The sequence below is a fragment of the Apostichopus japonicus genome, chromosome 18 (assembly GCF_037975245.1).
Source record: "Apostichopus japonicus isolate 1M-3 chromosome 18, ASM3797524v1, whole genome shotgun sequence".
Taxonomy (NCBI): domain Eukaryota; kingdom Metazoa; phylum Echinodermata; class Holothuroidea; order Aspidochirotida; family Stichopodidae; genus Apostichopus; species Apostichopus japonicus.
Window position 1 is genome coordinate 9,371,664 of NC_092578.1, and position 18,351 is coordinate 9,390,014.

At 36.6% G+C, this 18,351-nt stretch overlaps 1 protein-coding gene and 1 long non-coding RNA gene across 5 annotated transcripts in view; one reads left to right on the forward strand and one right to left on the reverse strand.

Moving 5' to 3' along the window:
* Positions 1-6,396, forward strand: LOC139958920 (uncharacterized). Its single transcript, XR_011789901.1, has 2 exons — positions 1-186; positions 2,685-6,396. It is a non-coding gene; the product is annotated as an uncharacterized lncRNA (long non-coding RNA).
* LOC139958914 (dnaJ homolog subfamily B member 6-like) overlaps positions 4,323-18,351 on the reverse strand; it is a 24,972-nt gene continuing 10,943 nt past the window's right edge. For 3 of the 4 annotated variants that reach the window (XM_071956358.1, XM_071956355.1, XM_071956356.1), the window contains 3 exons: positions 14,102-14,164; positions 12,958-13,068; positions 4,323-7,951 (listed from right to left, as the gene is read on the reverse strand). In XM_071956358.1, the coding sequence (XP_071812459.1) occupies positions 7,852-7,951; positions 12,958-13,068; positions 14,102-14,164 (274 nt within the window). In that variant the 3' untranslated portion in view covers positions 4,323-7,851. The remainder of the gene's footprint in view (positions 7,952-12,957; positions 13,069-14,101; positions 14,165-18,351) is intronic. The other variant, XM_071956357.1, reaches the window with a different exon arrangement.

The following is an 18,351-nucleotide window of genomic DNA, read 5'->3' on the forward strand; positions in this document are numbered from 1 at the left end:
TCAACGAAAGGGTCCATGAATCTAATATTGAGGGCATTTGGTGCAAGATTTCATCACATTCACAGAGTGCTGTTTCTATCTCCTATGATGAGAATTTAGTTTCAAGTTACAACAAGTTTAAGCCGATGAACAAGGACGTGAAGACGAAACCACTGTATAACATGCGTCTGTAATTGTTTTTTGACGGTAACTTTGTCAGTTTTGACTTCCAATTCGTTTCGAGGATTTCATATTACTTCAAATACAACGCCAGTACAAATGAGGCCGCAACTATTCGTTTCGCGTAATAGGCCTAGACTAACTTAAGCTAGTTACAAATTACAATATATTATTATTTCTATTTTTCATCCAACCCACTGCTAGTGCTAGTGTGACGACTTCCAACTACCAAGTACCAAACAAATTTGAGATATGTATTAAATATTAACTACTAATTATGTAACTTGTAACGCCGATGAGAAAATATCTTCCCATCTCAAAATGAAGCCTTCGTGTAAACTATTATTGTTCCATATTGTTGAGAATCCAGGAGTGCACATGTTTTTTCATAGGTCTCCTGCTTTTTACCTAATTATCAGTTGAATAATGATGGCGCCCATACTTGCTTGCCTGATCATTGGTTGAATAAGCCATGCATTGGTTCATATTTACCCGATCATTAGTTAAATAAAGGGTGCTTATTTACCCATTTCGTAGGGGGTACACACCCCTCCCATTCCCCTTTCAGACCACCCCCTCCCCGACCTTCTAAAATAATTTAAGTACTTATTAGCCCAAGCTTGCATGTAGACCTAAGTATAAAACGAATTGGTAGCAAGAATACTAGAGCTGTATCATGTTTGGGAAGATGCCAATGTTGATTGTGCTACATTATGCAAGTACTAAAAGTGATTTTTGAAGTAGACTCATACATCTCAAAAGATGGCAGTGTCCCTCCAACCACGAATCTAACTCTTGAAAGTTAAAAAACAAAAAATTAGGAACTCTCCACTGACTGTACTATATGTTGATACATTCAGTTACATAGTACAGTATTATTGGACTTGATTGAAGAGCTAATTTATAAATTCTCTATCATATCACTATCATCACTAGCACTCTATAGAAAAGAAGCATATAGAAATGTGCAGGGTATTCTATAGTTACTCCAAAAATTGTGTTAGAACTCTCTGAAGCATTCTTTAACTCATTAGCCTAATGGTGTTTAGAAAGCACAACTGACTCTAAATATATCTATGTATATATGATTATGTTTATATAGATAGTAAGATAGGCGGATGTCACTGATTTGGCGTTGAAAATAAAGTTGTTCTAAAATGGTAAAGATAGGTTACCAAATTTACACCCCTTCTTCCCTTTATATTAGTACTCAGATCAAAGACATACCAAATGGGAGAGGTTTTGTGGATGGGATAGGTTTAAAGGGGGCATGCAGGGAGGAGGGGGGGGGCAAGAGTCCCAGACAATCATATCCTACAAGTCCAGGCTCTTAAGCTACTCTGGTGAAAGTATTCTCCTGTTATCTTATCTATAGTTATTACTTCATCTTCAGGCAAGAAAAGATGGAAAATTAAATACTCAGTGAATCCTTTAAAAGTACTTACTGTATTAAGATCATATCAATAATGGAATATTTAAGAATTATGTTGTGATATCTCTTTCGACAGGATAACAAACTTTTGGGGGTTATTTAGGCTGCAGTGTTTTAAAAAAATACAATGTCTTCACCGGTTGCTATCATTTGGTCAAGGAAGGCAGTCTTGTCACTATATCGCACTCTCATGAGGGAAGGAGAAAAACTGAAATACACAGATCAGGAATTCTTCAGATCAGCAATCAGAAAGGAGTTTGAAAAAGCTAAGCAGGAACAACATCATGAAGTAAAACAAAGGCTTTTAGATGTAAGTGATAACCCCCCCCCCCCTTCTCCCCCCAAATATAATAGAAAGAGAAGGTAGAAGGCAATGCCATGTTGAATTATTTTAGTGCAATATGAACATAAAATGTGTGTGGGAAATGTGTGTCAATTAAATTAATAGTTTTTACTTTCTCTTTTCTTGAAGGACACAATGTTTGATAAGTACTGTACATGACTCCATGTGAAGATTCCTTTTGCTTTTGCTTTCTCAATTCTCTTAACATTGATGACATCCTGAAAGCATAATTATTGAATGTTAACAACTGACACGATTGATCAAAACCACATTAACCAAGAATATATACTTTGCAAATCTGTTTTCCAGTGATAGCAATCTTGTATAAAGAAAATCATGGAAACCAAAGCTTTTAATTTCTGAGAAGGCTTCACTACTGTATCTCTAAGATAACAATTATTTTTCAGTAACAGACAATATGCAAAACTTAGTGGGATAAAGTTTGTGTTCTTTTAGATGAAAGGAAGTATTAAGCAACCTGCCATGTCATTTTCAAAACTGGAATCTAATCATGTCAGAGGGCTTCATTCAATATGAGCCAGTTGTTCCTGCAGTATGTTTGACTTCAGCACCAACACACTTAAACAGACCTTCTATTAAATACTGAAACAATATCATTATAAAAATCTTGCTCAATATTCTGCACAAAGCTGGATGAATGTATAGTGTGTGTGTTGGTTTGTTTGTTATTCTATTTGGTTTACAGCATATCAAGTTAAAATTTTATAACTTTATCACAAACTTTTTCAGAAAGGATACTACTTCCTCTCTCAAAGGCTTGGTGGATTGATTTGACATAGCTAAGAGATGAAGATGGAGACAGACAGCCTGATGAGGAACAGGCAATTCAAGAGGAACAGCTGGTGAAGTGAATATCGAAGAGATGATGTGTACATCAATCAACTTTGACCTCCTCCTGCAAGAGGATAAAACGTGTAAGATCATGATACGATATGATGCATCAATCTGGGCAAGATTGACCAATCAACTGTTGAGGTTTATTCAAAGGATGCTTTAGTCATTAGACCAAACTTGCCAAACCTCCCGGCTCTTAGGTGCCTTCAGGCTACTTCAAAGGCAATCTCATGATCTCCTGATTTTATGTGCAAATTTAAGATCTACTTATATTTCTAAATTGCATTCAGAAATGTTTTGACAGGTCTGTGTTGGTGATGTGGAGTAAGTCCACTTCAATTTTTTGGGAATTCTATAAAATGTTTTTGCCATTGTGTTCTGCAGTGCCAACATTAATGTGACAATTACTTTCATGTAACCTGCATTTTTGCAGAGGTGACTTGTACATTTTATAAACGCTGTACATTATCTTGTTTTAGTTGGAGTTTGACTAATTCTCCCTATTTTCCCCTAATCTGATGATTATGTGGGGGGGGGGGACCATTAATTTTTCTATTTTTATAAGAGGTTGGCAGGTCTCCAATAGCCAGTTTGAAAAATTGTCTAATGTTTGTACCTCCAAATATATCATGATAAATAGTAGCTGAAGTTGTCATATTTCAAGAACTTTCAAGTTAACAATCCCTTTTTAGTTTACTTTTTTTGTTGTGAACAAAACCATTGTAGAATTCCTTGAGGGTTCAGGGGTTTGTATAAGTATAACATTGGTTGATAATGACAGGAATTGGGATATGGTTATGTAATCTGAACAGCAACTTCACAGAAGGATCACAAAGAGAGAAATAATGTAACAGCAATGACTAAATCAAATAAAACATTCAATTATGTGAAGAATAATGGAAAAGTAAAGGCAAAGTGTATGTAATCAATTTTTTTTTTTTTGGGGGGGAGGGAGGGGGTTGATATAACAGACAAATGCCTTTCAATATTAATGAGACATGGCTATATTTGTCTCAAGAAAGTAGGTGGAAGTTTGACCGTCAGAAAGAGAGAGTTTGTTAGTGCGTCCATGGGTTGGTAAGGATGCAGGAAGAGAGGGATTGGGGAGGGTTCAGAGGCCAACAGCCTTAAAGCTGACAACAGTTGTACTTGAGATTTATGCCTTTAACACAGCATACCATTGCTTAACATGCATGACATTTGGCAAAGGTCAAAATATGCACAAAATATAAACAATTGATTGTTTTGAGATCGGCACACTTGTTTCAATATTGTGGTAAATTTTACTTATGCATTTGACTCACTACTTCAATTCCATTTCTCATAGAGAGAGGTGTGGGGTGAAAAAGAGTATAAAATTGAAGCCAACCACAATACTTTGCCATAGACTGGTTCTTTTGATAATTTCTATCATTGTAGTACATACTGAGTTGAAAATAAGACCGGAAAATATAGAAATATATTATTCCTTTACCAAAGACAACTTGTAACGAGTGATAAACAATAAAAAAAATACAACACACAGTTTGTTGATTTGTAAAGCAAGCATGTACCTGTGTTTTTTTTTCTTCCCATAAATACAGCTCTATCAAGGTAATTAGTATATATCTGAACAAAAAATGTCTGAACAAATAAAGTTGCACTAGGTTTGAAAAAAGGAGTGAAATATTGAAAAAAACTTTTCAGGAGTTGACAATAAATGGTGAAGAATTTGAAAATACATACATGATATGATAGGAAAGATGGATAGAAGCCTAGGGGCGAGTCATGAAGCAACATACAGTTTCATTAAAATCATTTAATGGAAAATAAGAGAAAAAATCAAATATGTAAAACGCTAAGCCGTTTTTTTTGTTGAGGAGGTTGAACAAACATAATATATGAATATTGAATAACCTACAATTGGCAGATTTCTTTTGAGCAATGTATAAAATGATCACTTTGTCTTATTCAGGAATAAGGGAAGTCTTTCAAGAGATGAATTAATTCAATGTTTATCCAAGATGGCACTCTCTTTAATTACTGGACAACATTTGTCATGAAGGTTAACAACTATACGTGCTTCCATGGTAGTATAAAGTTCAAAAATATGTCAGATTCAAATATTTTGTAGACATATCTTTGCAATATTTTCTCATCCAAAGTGATATTTAAATGTCACTAGAATCAGTAGAGGTGAGGTTTTCCCCTTATTGCCTCTGGGAAGCGATCCTACCATAGTTGAGATTTTCTCTAGAAAAGAATGTCCAACCCATCATGAAATGGGAGTCACTTCTCTAATACTCAATTTGCAGTTTTCTATCAAATCTGGTGACAATATATACTTGTTTAATATTCTGACTCACTCTACTCTTCCACACACACGCTTCCAATTTGACGATAGTATAATTTACTTTCACGTGTACTGACAACCTGATACATTACGAATCCAACATTGTGAATCGCTTGATGAGTTTTTCTTGGCATACAGAACAGCAGATTTCATCGTCTGTGGCAAATGCAGGTTACGACCTTTGCAAGCTGCAACTTCAACCCTCAACTGTTACACACAAAAAATGTCAGATATATATCAATACATTTCTTCTAAAGATCTGGTATTTGACCACAAATGCTGTCATAGATAGCCTTACATTTTTGCTGTTTTTAAAAAAAAGTATACAAAAAACAGGTAGAACTAAACAAATTCTCTGACAAAATGTACCATTTTTTGATATATCGGTAAAAATACACGGCCAAATGGAACCCCTCGTATCCATTTCCTTCTTTTCCATTGTAGAATTGAAAATGCAGATATAGCGAAATAAAAACAAAATATATCTCTGGATTACATCTCTGGATAACATCTCTGGATACAAAATGCATTATGATACTGTTCAGTGTACACTGTGCCTAACAAATCCATTGCTTCTTAATACTGAGTTCGAGTCACTTCAAGATTAATGTATGTCGTCCAGTTACAGAGTCGTTGACAATTCATAATCATGGACGTTATATGTTACGTTGGATGAATGTAAGAGACTGACTTCGGTCGGCTTGCAGCTTTGATAAGCCAATGATGGCTCCTTGGCGAGTACCTGCTTGCAGGAGGATCTAAAATACATACAATACCAACCTCTCCGAATATATTTTGAAATTATAAATTTCGGTTGGTACTCATGAGGAAGGATAGGAAACGTGATCTCACAACATTTGTTAAATAAATATGAAACAAGATTATACACTTACTTACTGTGCAAAGTGATTACTTGTTGATCAATAGTGGGAGGATTAATACCATTACATCGCCCCCATGAAAAGTGGGTATCCTCCTTTCCTCCACCCCTCCTTTACTCCACCAACACCAAAAGCTCTGACTTGCTCTGAAATATTATGCCCATATCTGATCTTCTTTCTTTGGATGCATATTATCTAGGTGAAGATGTGTGCATACACTTTCAATTAAGCATCCCCCTACCCACCCCCTCAGCCCCTTCCCCGGGGCCTTCCAAAGTAAAGAAATCAAATATGTCGGTCATACCTTGTTTTTAATATTAATCTACTATACTACAACTGACACAATAGTTAATACAAAGCATCACATCTATTAAACACTCATGTTAGAAAAAAAGCCAGGCTCTATTTACATATTTTTTAAACTAAGAAATACAAAGCAGTAGAAAAATTGGATGGATTTGCTCGACCATATTGATCTTAAAACCAAAACTATGATCTAAACCTACAGCATTAACCCAACAACTATCACCATCATCACTAACACAAACATTACGTTATTATTACATAGGCGATGTTTCACCAAACGTCCATTAAAGCAGAACAAGAAAGAAAATAAACATCCAATGAAAAAGGTTCCCTTTGAAGTGAGGTTTATGTCGGCAATAATACCATTTTTGTTTTACTGTTAAGCAGTAACGAAGATACTGTCACTCGGCTATCACTGTTTTAGTGATGCTAATTACATACAGCTAATCTGAAATGTAATTAAGAAAGGAACAAATCCAACCTATGTTGTCATCATTAACATCGTATGTGATGACAATCAATGTTCGAAATGGAATCTGAAACCATGTTGTCTGACTGGCAACAACATTATCCTGCACATCTCCATTTGGTGTCCTTGATTTTCACAAAGTGTTTGTAGATATTGTTGTGTCTAGTAATGTCTGGCATTCCTTTCAAAAACTGATGACGACGAAATATTATTCAATATTAATTTAAGAGTGAAAGTTCATCCTCTGAGCGGGTTGGTGTCAGTTTGATATTGCTTACCAATTTCCAAGGGAGTTGAGAAAACTTCAGAGTACCCCTTAAAGATATCCACCAAGATAGAAATTGATCATCAACCCAGCATTTAAATTAATCATTCTATTTTTGATTTAAAAAAAAATCCACAATCCTGACAAGCTTAAAACTCATTCTTGAATAAATCCCATGCCAAGAAAAGTTGCAAACCAGAATTTCCACTATTTTTGACCCTTGATGATAAGATAATTAAAGTTGACAAGTTAAGCTACAAAACTTTGTCTTTATGGATCCAATTTTGTCTCCATTAGTTTTCAAAACTTACCAGCTGCTTTTTCAGAACGCTTGCAAATGTAATCCATTTTCAAGACAGAAAAAAATCATCTCTAAATTTAAAAAAAAAATGCTTAGGCCTATACTTGAAAAAGCCATCAACCTGATGGACTTAGTTTGTAAAGAATAGAATATTTCAAATGACAACAATGAAAATATGGTATATGCTGTTAAATAAACAGACTAGTTTGGAACTAAATACTTCCATTACTTTGTAGCATTTGTTTACATGCAGCAGGGTGACAGCATCTAGATCTTGAACGAAAATAAATGGTCCGATTAACATTTATACTCAAAAGTGGGGAACAAATTTCTTTGGGAAACAAATTGCTCTGGGGAGCAAATTTCTTTCTTCCTTTTTGCACGGTTGATGTTATCAGACGGTTTGGATTGCCCCTCTCTGGTTTAGTGTTGGTAGTCTCATTAAACTGCTCCTATACTGAACAACCACGGTTTAATAGTCTCTATATCCTACACCTGTCTGCAGTAATCAGTTCTGCATTATCATCGCAGGCCTTCCGTCAATTGTTTTTGAAGTCACCATTCCGTCTTCCTCAACTGTGATTGTTTCTTGCCCATTTTCTAGGATTCTAGGAGGAAAGACAGGCAAAATATTGTTGGAGGGAGTACACAGGGAGTGTTAGCTCAGTGGTTAACGCCGGTGCCTTTCAATCATATGGTCCCGAGTTTGAGTCACTCCAAGATTAATGTAGGTCGTCCAGTAACAGAGTTGTTGACAATTGACAATTCATAATCATGGACGTTAAAATATGAAACTAAGAGATTGACTTCGGTCAGCTTGCGGCTTTGTTCCTGCTTGCAGGAGGATCTAAAATACATACATAGATACATAGATACATAAATATTGTCATTTGTTGGACAGACCAGTAACCAAGATATTTTCTTGTAAAGTCAAGCCAGACTCTGTGAGGTTTGCATCTCAAATGCCCAATCTAACATATCCTGCTCAGTGTTGGATTTTCAGGAATTTGAGAAGGTTGTCCGAAGGACTACCAGTTTCAAGGATTTTCAAATATTTGGTAGTCCTGCAAAAAACTTGGTAGTCCTTCCAAATTTTCCACCAAAATTGAAAATGAACACAAATAATACAAAACAAAACATTTTGGTGCTCAATCTGATTGTGTCAACCAAAGCTTTATTAGTTTAGCATATAACCATGTTATTGTGTACTGTTTTCAAAAAGTGTTTGCACGGGGTATCCGGGTAACCGGATACCCGCCCGACGCGATACTACCCGGTTCCTTATTTATTACCCAGATACTACGCAGTGTGATTTTTTTTTTGGCAAACCTATGGTTAGGCAAGATATTCCCATTGAGTTATGCTACCATGTGGTCTAAGATAACAGCAATAACGAAAGTATTCCAGCATGGTTACGAACACAGGATTCTGGGTACAGGACGCAATGTTTTGGCCAGGGACGCAAAATCTTCAAATTGCTTGCAATCCCCAAGTACACACTCACAACTAGGTCAACGGAAAACATAACAAACCACATTTTTGAATGAACATCTTTCATTCTTTCTTCTTCTGACAAGAATCAAAAGTTCTCCTACTCCTACAGATCATTGAATTTGTTTGAAAATAATTATATCACAACAATCAACCGCAAGGTACAGGGCTACCAAAACTTCATTACAGAGATTTTCATGCTAAAAATAGACAATGATGCTTTATCAAGATTCCCGTGATTTGACTGGCTAATAGTCGCTACCGATTGTCTGCAAACATTCTTGCATTTTTAGTGCTCAATGAACACAAGTAACTTGTTTGACAACAATTACTTGCAACGTTAACTTTTTCCCTGTGTAGAGATAACGAAGCTTGTGGTAAAGATTATCATATGTCTGCACTCAAATATCATACCGTTAGGCCTTGTCTCATATTTGTTACGTACATTTTGACAACAATCACTGGTGGTACGAAGATGCATTTGAATTGTATCTTAGACAATCACGTAGGGTTGGGCGATATATCGAAAATTATTATTACCGCGATAATTTTTTTTTTTTCAAAACGATATTTTTTGAGGATTGAACAAATGACGATAATTTCAACTTCATTTACTGACTTTTGAACTTCGAAAAAACCCGTCCTTTACAACATTGACTGTATAGAGAAAAACTCTGAAAATCAGTAGAGAAATTACCAATTGTGTACGAACAGTAAGTTGGTACATCTTTCAAACTTTACGAAAGATCGAGCAAAATACTTTCGAAAAATTCACGCGAAACTGGCATATCGTGCTAAATGCAACTAATGTCATGTAAACAAGGCTCTAGTTCACCCATTTATGAACAAACCATCAGACCACATCTGGTGTTGAGCGCGGAGAAAAGAAAGTATTTTCTAGAATTTCCACAAAAAAAGGAAAAATTAATATCCTACCATAGTTAAGTGTATAGTATATAGCCTAACCACTTCATCGATTACGGATCTCACGTAACAACAAAAACACAAGTAATTGTATTTTGCGAAGTTGACGTTTTCCACAAGGACATGGGAACAATATTTAGCATTTAGTTAATCATGCCAAGTGGCTTAAAACATGGGATTAAAATGCTTACTTTCATAAAGATGGCCATACTTTAGCCATTGGGCCGTGATATCGTGCTATGTCTGTATGTTATAGACTGTGCCTCGTGTATCATGGGGAATAGATTGTTTTGTTCATGCGGAGGAGTCGGTTGGCTTGAGGTGTGTTTTACGGGGATATTTACCTACTTTTCTTGAACGTCTAAGATAATATTTCGCATAACTTTACCGATCCTTTACTGACTGACCTTATTAATTCTAGAGTGGAGCCAAAATAGTTTACTACATGAAAAGTTTTTTGGAAACGTGCCAAAAATGTTAGGGGTAAACACTGCAGTTGTAAACTGATGTACAGTACGTATAGTGCACGCTGTTCATTGTAAGGCAGTCTAGAAACGGGGCTTTGCCGAACGTAGTTTGTTTCATAATATCGACAGTTTTGTTGTAACTTTTTAAAGATTGTAAAACAGATTTAATCTCTTTTCATTTTATCACGTAATATAGCTACTCTAACTTGTCATTTTAAAATTTTCATCAGTTTCCGTTTCGTGACAATTTAAATTAAAAAAGTTGTCAGTATTTTTTTCGCTAATAACATTACTGTATTCCATGGATACCTTATAACTGCGTCACAAATGCAGTGGTATAGGCTAGATTTCCCCAATTGACTTAGTGTGTTGTTAGGCAACCATGTGGTCGAAGATAACAGCAATACTGAAAGTATGCCATGGATATCTTATAACTGCGTCACAAATTCAGCAGTATAGGCTAGATTCCCCCCCCCCCCCCATTGTCAGGCAATGCATTTTCACTCGGCCTATAGACTGTCAGTGTCTGATCGACTGTTGTTACAACACCGTGCAAAATGCATTGCACTGACATTTAGCCACAAGTCTCATTTGTTTTCTGGGTACATCATTAGAGACTAACGTTAGGCGACTTTATTAGTGAACAGATTTCTTCTAACGATGTTGTAAAGTTAATATTTCGCGCATGTTTTTAAATAATTCATGTTTGGTTTGGGTGTTATTCAGAAACTACTTAATTAAATTGACTTTCGTTTTTAATGAAATATAATTAGGCTCAATAATTCTTCAAAGCCTTCCTTTTTTTTGGTCGTCCGAAGGACTACCAAGCACACAACATTTTGAAAGATTTGGTAGTCCGACTTATTTTCTAGTCGTCACGGACGACCGTGAAAATCCTACACTGCTGCTCAAGGTGTATGGAATGTTGTGATATTATAAATATTAATGATGAAATATTGCAGTTTCAAAATATTTCCTCTTTTTAACTTGGTGCAGTCAAGAGTCATGATGCTGTTGTCAGACGGATTTAACAATATTTACGCCAATGTGGCATACAGAAATATCTCCATATACATCACTTTCAGAGAATGCTGTACCAACCAACTCACACAGTTTTATGTATTGTCACACAGTGGATCTGCAAACTTCACATGCAGAATCATAAAAAAGTACCCAGAAAGCAGGGTAAAGCAGATTTACAAAGAGTTATGGGAATTATTTATTTATTTATTGTTCAAGCAATGAGTTTTATTTTACTTGGAAACTTTCTTGGTTTCCTGCACCGATGTTTAGAGTTTCTTTATTATTATTATTAATACTTTCCAGGTTTACAATGTTCAGGCGTGGGAAGTTGAAATTCTGCTTTGTGATATGATGCACTTCCTGTTATTAAGTGTGTCAGTACAGATATTTTTTAAGGCTTGATGCTCCTGGGAGGGTAGTTTTGCCAGTGCTGGAGCAGCTCCCCAGTGACGTCAGCTTTATTTTATGGCTTGATGCTCCTGGGAGGGTAGTTTTGCCAGTGCTGGGGCAGCTCACCAGTGAAGTTAGTTTTATTTTATGGCTAGATATTCCTGGGAGGGTGGTTTTGCCAGTGCTGGGGCAGCTCCCCAGTGAAGTCAGTTTTATTTTATGGCTAGATACTCCTGGAGAGTGGTTTTGCCCAGTAATGGGCAGCTCCCCAGTGAAGTCAGCTTTATTTTATGGAGCTAGATACTCCTGGGAGGGTGGTTTTGCCAGTGCTGGGGCAGCTCCCCAGTGATGTCAGTTTTATTTTATGGCTAGATACTCCTGGGAGGTTCGTTTTGCCAGTGCTGGGGCGGCTTTCCAGTGAAGTCAGTTTTATTTTATGGCTAGATACTGTACTCCTGGGAGGGTGGTTTTGCCAGTGCTGGGGCAGCTTCCCAGTGAAGTCAGTTTTATTTTATGGCTAGATACTCCTGGGAGGGTGGTTTTGCTAGTGCTGGGGCAGCTCCCCTGTGATGTCAGTTTTATTTTATGGCTAGATACTCCTGGGAGGGTGGTTTTACTCAGTGCTGGGGCAGCTTTTCAGTGAAGTCAGCTTTAGTCAGCACTAGTTCCCTATTTTTGCTTAACTCTTTCGATCAGAAAAACTATTTGCTTGTCTACTTAAATAATAATAATAATGAGCAGTTATTTTTACAACGCTTAAGCGACCACAAATGTTGGAGAAGCCCGCAAGGGCTTATGAATTACACCTTACACGTAAGGTGGCTTCCAATTCAACATTTTAACTCAAATTTGGAATCTTTGCAATTTAGAAAGTCATTTCAAATGGGAGAATCGTAGATTGCTCTTTGGTAGAAAAACCCACCTTACTTTGACCCGGCCGGGTATCAAACCCGGAACTTCCTGAATGCTAAGCCTCATTTATTCAAATGCCACAGCCTTTATCCACTCGGCCTCAGCACCGGTATGCTTTATTCCTCCTACTTTATTCCCTATACTAGTCTGCTTTTACAGTATTACTTTTTGCTACCCAAATCTTGATCAGACTTAACCCCCCCCCCCCTTGACCCCCCCCTCCCACAAACTGGTAGTATCAGTACAATTTCCAGTGAAAGCACTAACATTGGAGTAGATTTATGAACTGACTGGGAAATCAATTTTGACTGAGCAAAGGAATGATTGTCTACAATGTCCTTGTTTCTAGAGACAAGTGTTACAGTAGGCTCTACCAACTGATTTGAAAATAAATGAAGAAGACTCACTTAGTTGTTTTAACTTTCTTGCCGTCGATGAACTTTGTACTGGTGGATGTTCTCCGTACATTTCCACCACCAGAGGGACCAAACGCAGACGACGAGGAAAATGAAGCATATCTAAAAAACCAAAATACAAACAAACGGTTGGAAAAATCGGGCCAAGATATTTACTAACATTAAAGACATACAGTACAAGTTGGTGGATAAGATTAAAATGAAGAAAAAACAGTAAGCATCCATATTTAATATTTCATCTTTTTTAGTGTGGAATCCTTTTGTCCATTCTGCTATCTGCAAGCTCATGCATATTCACGATACATAAGAAGGGCAAAATCTGCACATTAACTAGCTACACATTCTGTCGAGAATTTATCAAATGTTATCCTCTGGTTCAATACTCTGAACATTTGAAAGAACGTCTAGGTACCTGAAAACAGTACATTACTTTTACCACAATTCCAACTTAACCACAAACCAACAAAAAATCACAATTCAACACCAAACATACACCTTTTTCTAACAATGGACACTCATGTTTGAATTTCAACAAGTGTTTTATTTCCAGAGTCAAGGAATTTTTGCTGGCAGAGATGTTTAACTATGTGTGTAATTTATTCCTTCTCCTTGTGGGGGAGTATATGTGAGGGAACTGGACAAGGGGTTGGTGTTTGACAAGTTTGAGCCATATTGTGAGCATAATGATCTTAGGAGTCGATACTGAGGACTCTGCACCCAGCATCTCCATGCTGCTCCAGAAATATGACTAACCCTACAGGAAGGCTCGCACATCTAGCTGCCTGTGACTGCCCGGTGTCATTCACTAAAATATCACCAATCACTTGTGATAAATTGTCTCAAGTTGCTTCAGAAGCTTTATTCTATGTTGTAGACTTACATTGACTTGACCTGTTTTTCTATTTTCTTCCGGCACAAACAGTAAGTACATCACCGTTCAACATTCATTTGGTAGCAAACATACTGCTTAAGTTGCCATTTTGGTTCTTACAAAATTCCACAGACACATACTTTACTAGCACTGGACAAAACTCACCCTCTCGCTATCCCAGCTACTCAACAATGTTTGCAATTGCTGCTGCTGGCTGAAAAATTGTCTTTGCCAGATTCTTTTTAAAATCTAAATGGTACTCACCCGCTACCGAAGTCGTCACCAAAGCTACTGGCAAAAACGTCACCATGGAAACCGTTTGCAGCTCTGACAGTTGTCCATGAGGGATGTGAACAGGGAAGACGAACAGCATGCAAAGACACAGGACAAGATGCATTGTGGGAAATAAAGAGAGGGGAAGGGGAATAGTTAGTAAACTATACACTAAATCTAAGTGAAACTACTCTATAGAAAATCAAAACAACATTCATAATTACAATGGACAAGATGAGTAATCTACAAGGAATCAGACCCACAGAAGAAAACTTTGAAGCAAAACCTAAAAGCAAAATTTTACATTTTAGTTTTACCTTCAAGTTCATACAGTAGTTCAGACTAAAAATTAACTCCATAAAGCAGTGATTGGGGTCACAAAATATTGATTCTATAGCAACATTTCAAAGCTGAAGTTTATTAAAAAGTAATTTTTAAATGACTAAAGCAATCTGTTTCTTGTTGCACATCTTTTTATCTCCCAGATTCATACTGTATTGAAAGTAAAACATGCCATCAATTGAGAATCATGTTAAATTACTGTATTTGTAATTCCACTAATTTAATACACATAAATGGATTCAGCAAAAGGTCCGCTGAATAACTGAACTAGCCCCAAGTTACTGGTTTGAGCCCCCATCAACCCACTTCCCAATCACTGCTCCAATCCTCTTACATATGAATTTGCCATTCTCAACAATAAATTTTTCTGAGTGTTTTTTGCACCAGCTACAAGTTTGTCTGTGGTATTTGATAGGGGAAGTGTGCAGTGGCCTGAGAGTGGGTCAATGGGGACATAGTGTCCTCACCAATTTGTCTAAATTAGATAGATGAGAGGGAATATGGAGCTTAGGAACACTCTTCCTATCCCTATCTGCAAAACTGACAACATGGATAATTTCAAAGGTCAAACTCTAAACCATGTGTTGTTTTTCTAGTGTTGAAGTTTATAATATGGTTAATAAGTAAGTTTTTGTCTTGTTCATATTTGCTTGTTTCTCACCAGCCCATGTATAAAGACATCTCAACATACATGGGTGGGCATAAGAAAGTAAAGGAAAGTAAAGGTTATACTGTAACTCATACACACAGTAATATACAACAATATACAACAGTAATATACAACAGTAATATACAACAATACAACAGTTCTGACATTTACAAGACAACAATAGAAAGAGCAGGATTATATGAGTGACATTAAAAGCAGAGAGTTGACAACACTCTAATCATTAAATTACATTAAAACAGTAACATTAATATGGTGTCACTAATTCTACACAGCTAGCCTGATGGGCCCATCAATTGGTGGGATTTTTCACTACAAGAGTCAAGAATTACCTCACAGTGCTTGATTGTTTTTCTGTAAAGTTATAACATTAATGGCACCAGCAAATTTCAATTTGGTCTGTTCTGTTGCTATAGATATGGACCACCTGAAAACTTTGGCAACCATGGTGATAGCCAAATGAGAATATATTTGAGGGAGTTTGGAGAACATGTTTGTTATTTACATCACCTATGAAAACAGAAGCATTTTCTAATGAAGGACTTGGTCGAAACAGGTAAACCTAGGGTGCCACAAAATAGGCAAAACTAGGGTGCCACAAAATAGGTAAAACTAGGGTGCCACATGCTCTGTCTCTCCTTGGTTAGATTCCTGGCCTCTAAGTCATGAGGTAATGGCTTTGAACTAACGACACAGACTATAGCCCTGCTGTGTTGAAGTCAGGGCAATAGCAACCCCAAGATTTGAATAATGTGATAGACAGGGATGGAAAGAGGTTACATCCCACACTAGGGGTTAAATTTGTTCTGTAAACGTATATCCGAGTTGACCTGGTATCTGCGTTGACCTTTAACTTCTGTTGTTCTTTGCTACTCGCGTAATTCGACACAATAGTAGTAGACCTGTGTTAATAGCAGGGCTTATGGTGTTGAGCATTTTCTTCAGGTAAGAAAACCTCAATGTCCTGCTTTACAATTATTATTGCAGGTTCTGAAAGTGAGCATAGGATCTAATGTAAACATGCGGAGGGTCAAAACAATTTATAATGTGAGGGTGGGGTCTAATCCGTAAACGAAAGTGCAGTCAGTTGTCTTCTAGAGATGATATTGTACATTGTCCTTGAATTTGCTCCCTCTGTGACAGACTCATACCTATATGTAGACCTTTGTTTACATAGATGTGAGATGAGCTGATCTCCTTTCAGTTTAACACCTGAGATTAGCTGATCTCCTTTCAGTTTAATACCTGAGATTAGCTGATCTTCTTTCAGTTTAACACCTGAGATTAGCTGATCTTCTTTCAGTTATATCTGAGATTAGCTGATCTCCTTTCAGTTTAACACCTGAGATTAGCTGTTCTTCTTTCAATTTTATCTGAGATTAGCTGATCTGCTTTCAGTTTAACACCTGAGATTAGCTGATCTCCTTTCACTTTTATCTGAGATTAGCTGATCTCCTTTCAGTTTAACACCTGAGATTAGCTGATCTCCTTTCACTTTTACCTCAGATTAGCTGATCTTCTTTCAGTTTAACACCTGAGATTAGCTGATCTTCTTTCAGTTATATCTGAGATTAGCTGATCTCCTTTCAGTTTAACACCTGAGATTAGCTGATCTTCTTTCAATTTTATCTGAGATTAGCTGATCTGCTCTCAGTTTAACACCTGAGATTAGCTGATCTCCTTTCACTTTTACCTGAGATTAGCTGATCTTCTTTCAGTTTAACACATGAGATGAGCTAATCTCGTTTCAGTTTTATCTGAGATTAGCTGACCAGGTTACCTCAGTCTAGATGTGGCGAGATTTTGATTCTCTCTGGCCCTTTGTTTCAACCAAAGATTTCTCTCTTGCCCTAGTAGAAATTCAACGGAGAACCTGTCATCTAGCTGCTACCATAGATGGAGAAGCTAAAAGACTGTAAACAGATTTCCATGTGAAGGTCATATGAAGGTCATATGCAGTCAATGTATGTGTATTAACACTGCTTGAGTGAATATTAGCTTTACCATATGAAGATCATATGCAGTTAATGTATTTGTTAATATTAGCTTTTTCCAGGATCACAAATTTAACCAAACCTGCAAGCTTATGTATTGTACTCTAAGGAATAATACAATTATGTTGAAGTAGTACTCTCTACAATATGGTTTGGTGACACCATCTTCTAGGTTCCTCTACATACCACATCATGTCAGAAAGCAGCATTTTGGCAGCACGGATCGCAGAAGGTCTTGATTGTCACAAAGTTTCATCTGAGAAATACCATCTCTGATGAATCAATGCCTGATACTCAGTATAAAGTATTTTGTGAGTACTGCCTGTTTTGTGTTGCATTAGAAGAGGCAAACAAACTGACTCTCCTTAGTTTGTGTTATTCCAAAGGTTAGTTGTCCCAATCTTTACAGCTGTTTTTGCTTCCATATTCATAGCTACTGCACTATGTTAAATCGGTTAGTTATATGCTAGCAGGAATCTAACTCTACTCAAGCTTTAAAGGGTGAGCACAAATATGGGGTTAAGCTCTTAATACACAGCTTTCTACTGAATGAACAAAACTTGAGCATTTTTCTTCCCTTTTTGTTTCTTTTTTTTCAAAATATGTCTATTCATGATAAAGTAAAAGTTAAGTATGCCAACATGAGGGGAGAGGTTCTCTTCTTGAATGATGGTCAAGGAATATATATATAACTGTACATTCTTTTCCTCTTCATCTCATGAACCCCCATTTCCATTGAACAGCTGGGCAGGTAAGTGAAACAAACCTTTCCAATATCTTTCCACTAGCCGGAACTTTTAAAACCTGTGTGGAGAGTTCCTATTTGATACATTCATTCACTACTGAATTATATCTAACATTAATAGTTTAGCAAATATGGTTTGCTAATAATGATGAACTTTTGAGACTTAAAAATTTCCATTTTGGAAGCACTTTTACAAAGGACAGATGTATATGGTATATCGAAAAAAGTTTCCCCCTAAATATCATCCGGCATATTTAACTTCTGGGTGACAATTGAGAATTACCGTTTCTTTTTTCATGCCACTTGTTTCTTCGACAAGGCACAGATATTATAATTTCCTTTTATCCCACAAATATTACAGGCTTTTAGATACAGATTTATTTGAAACTAAATACATACAGTAGCTTAAAGAAGACATGCTAGAATGACTAGGTTTCAATTTAGCGTGTTTAACAATTTTCCAACGCTATAATGTACTGACTTTTGAGGTGTG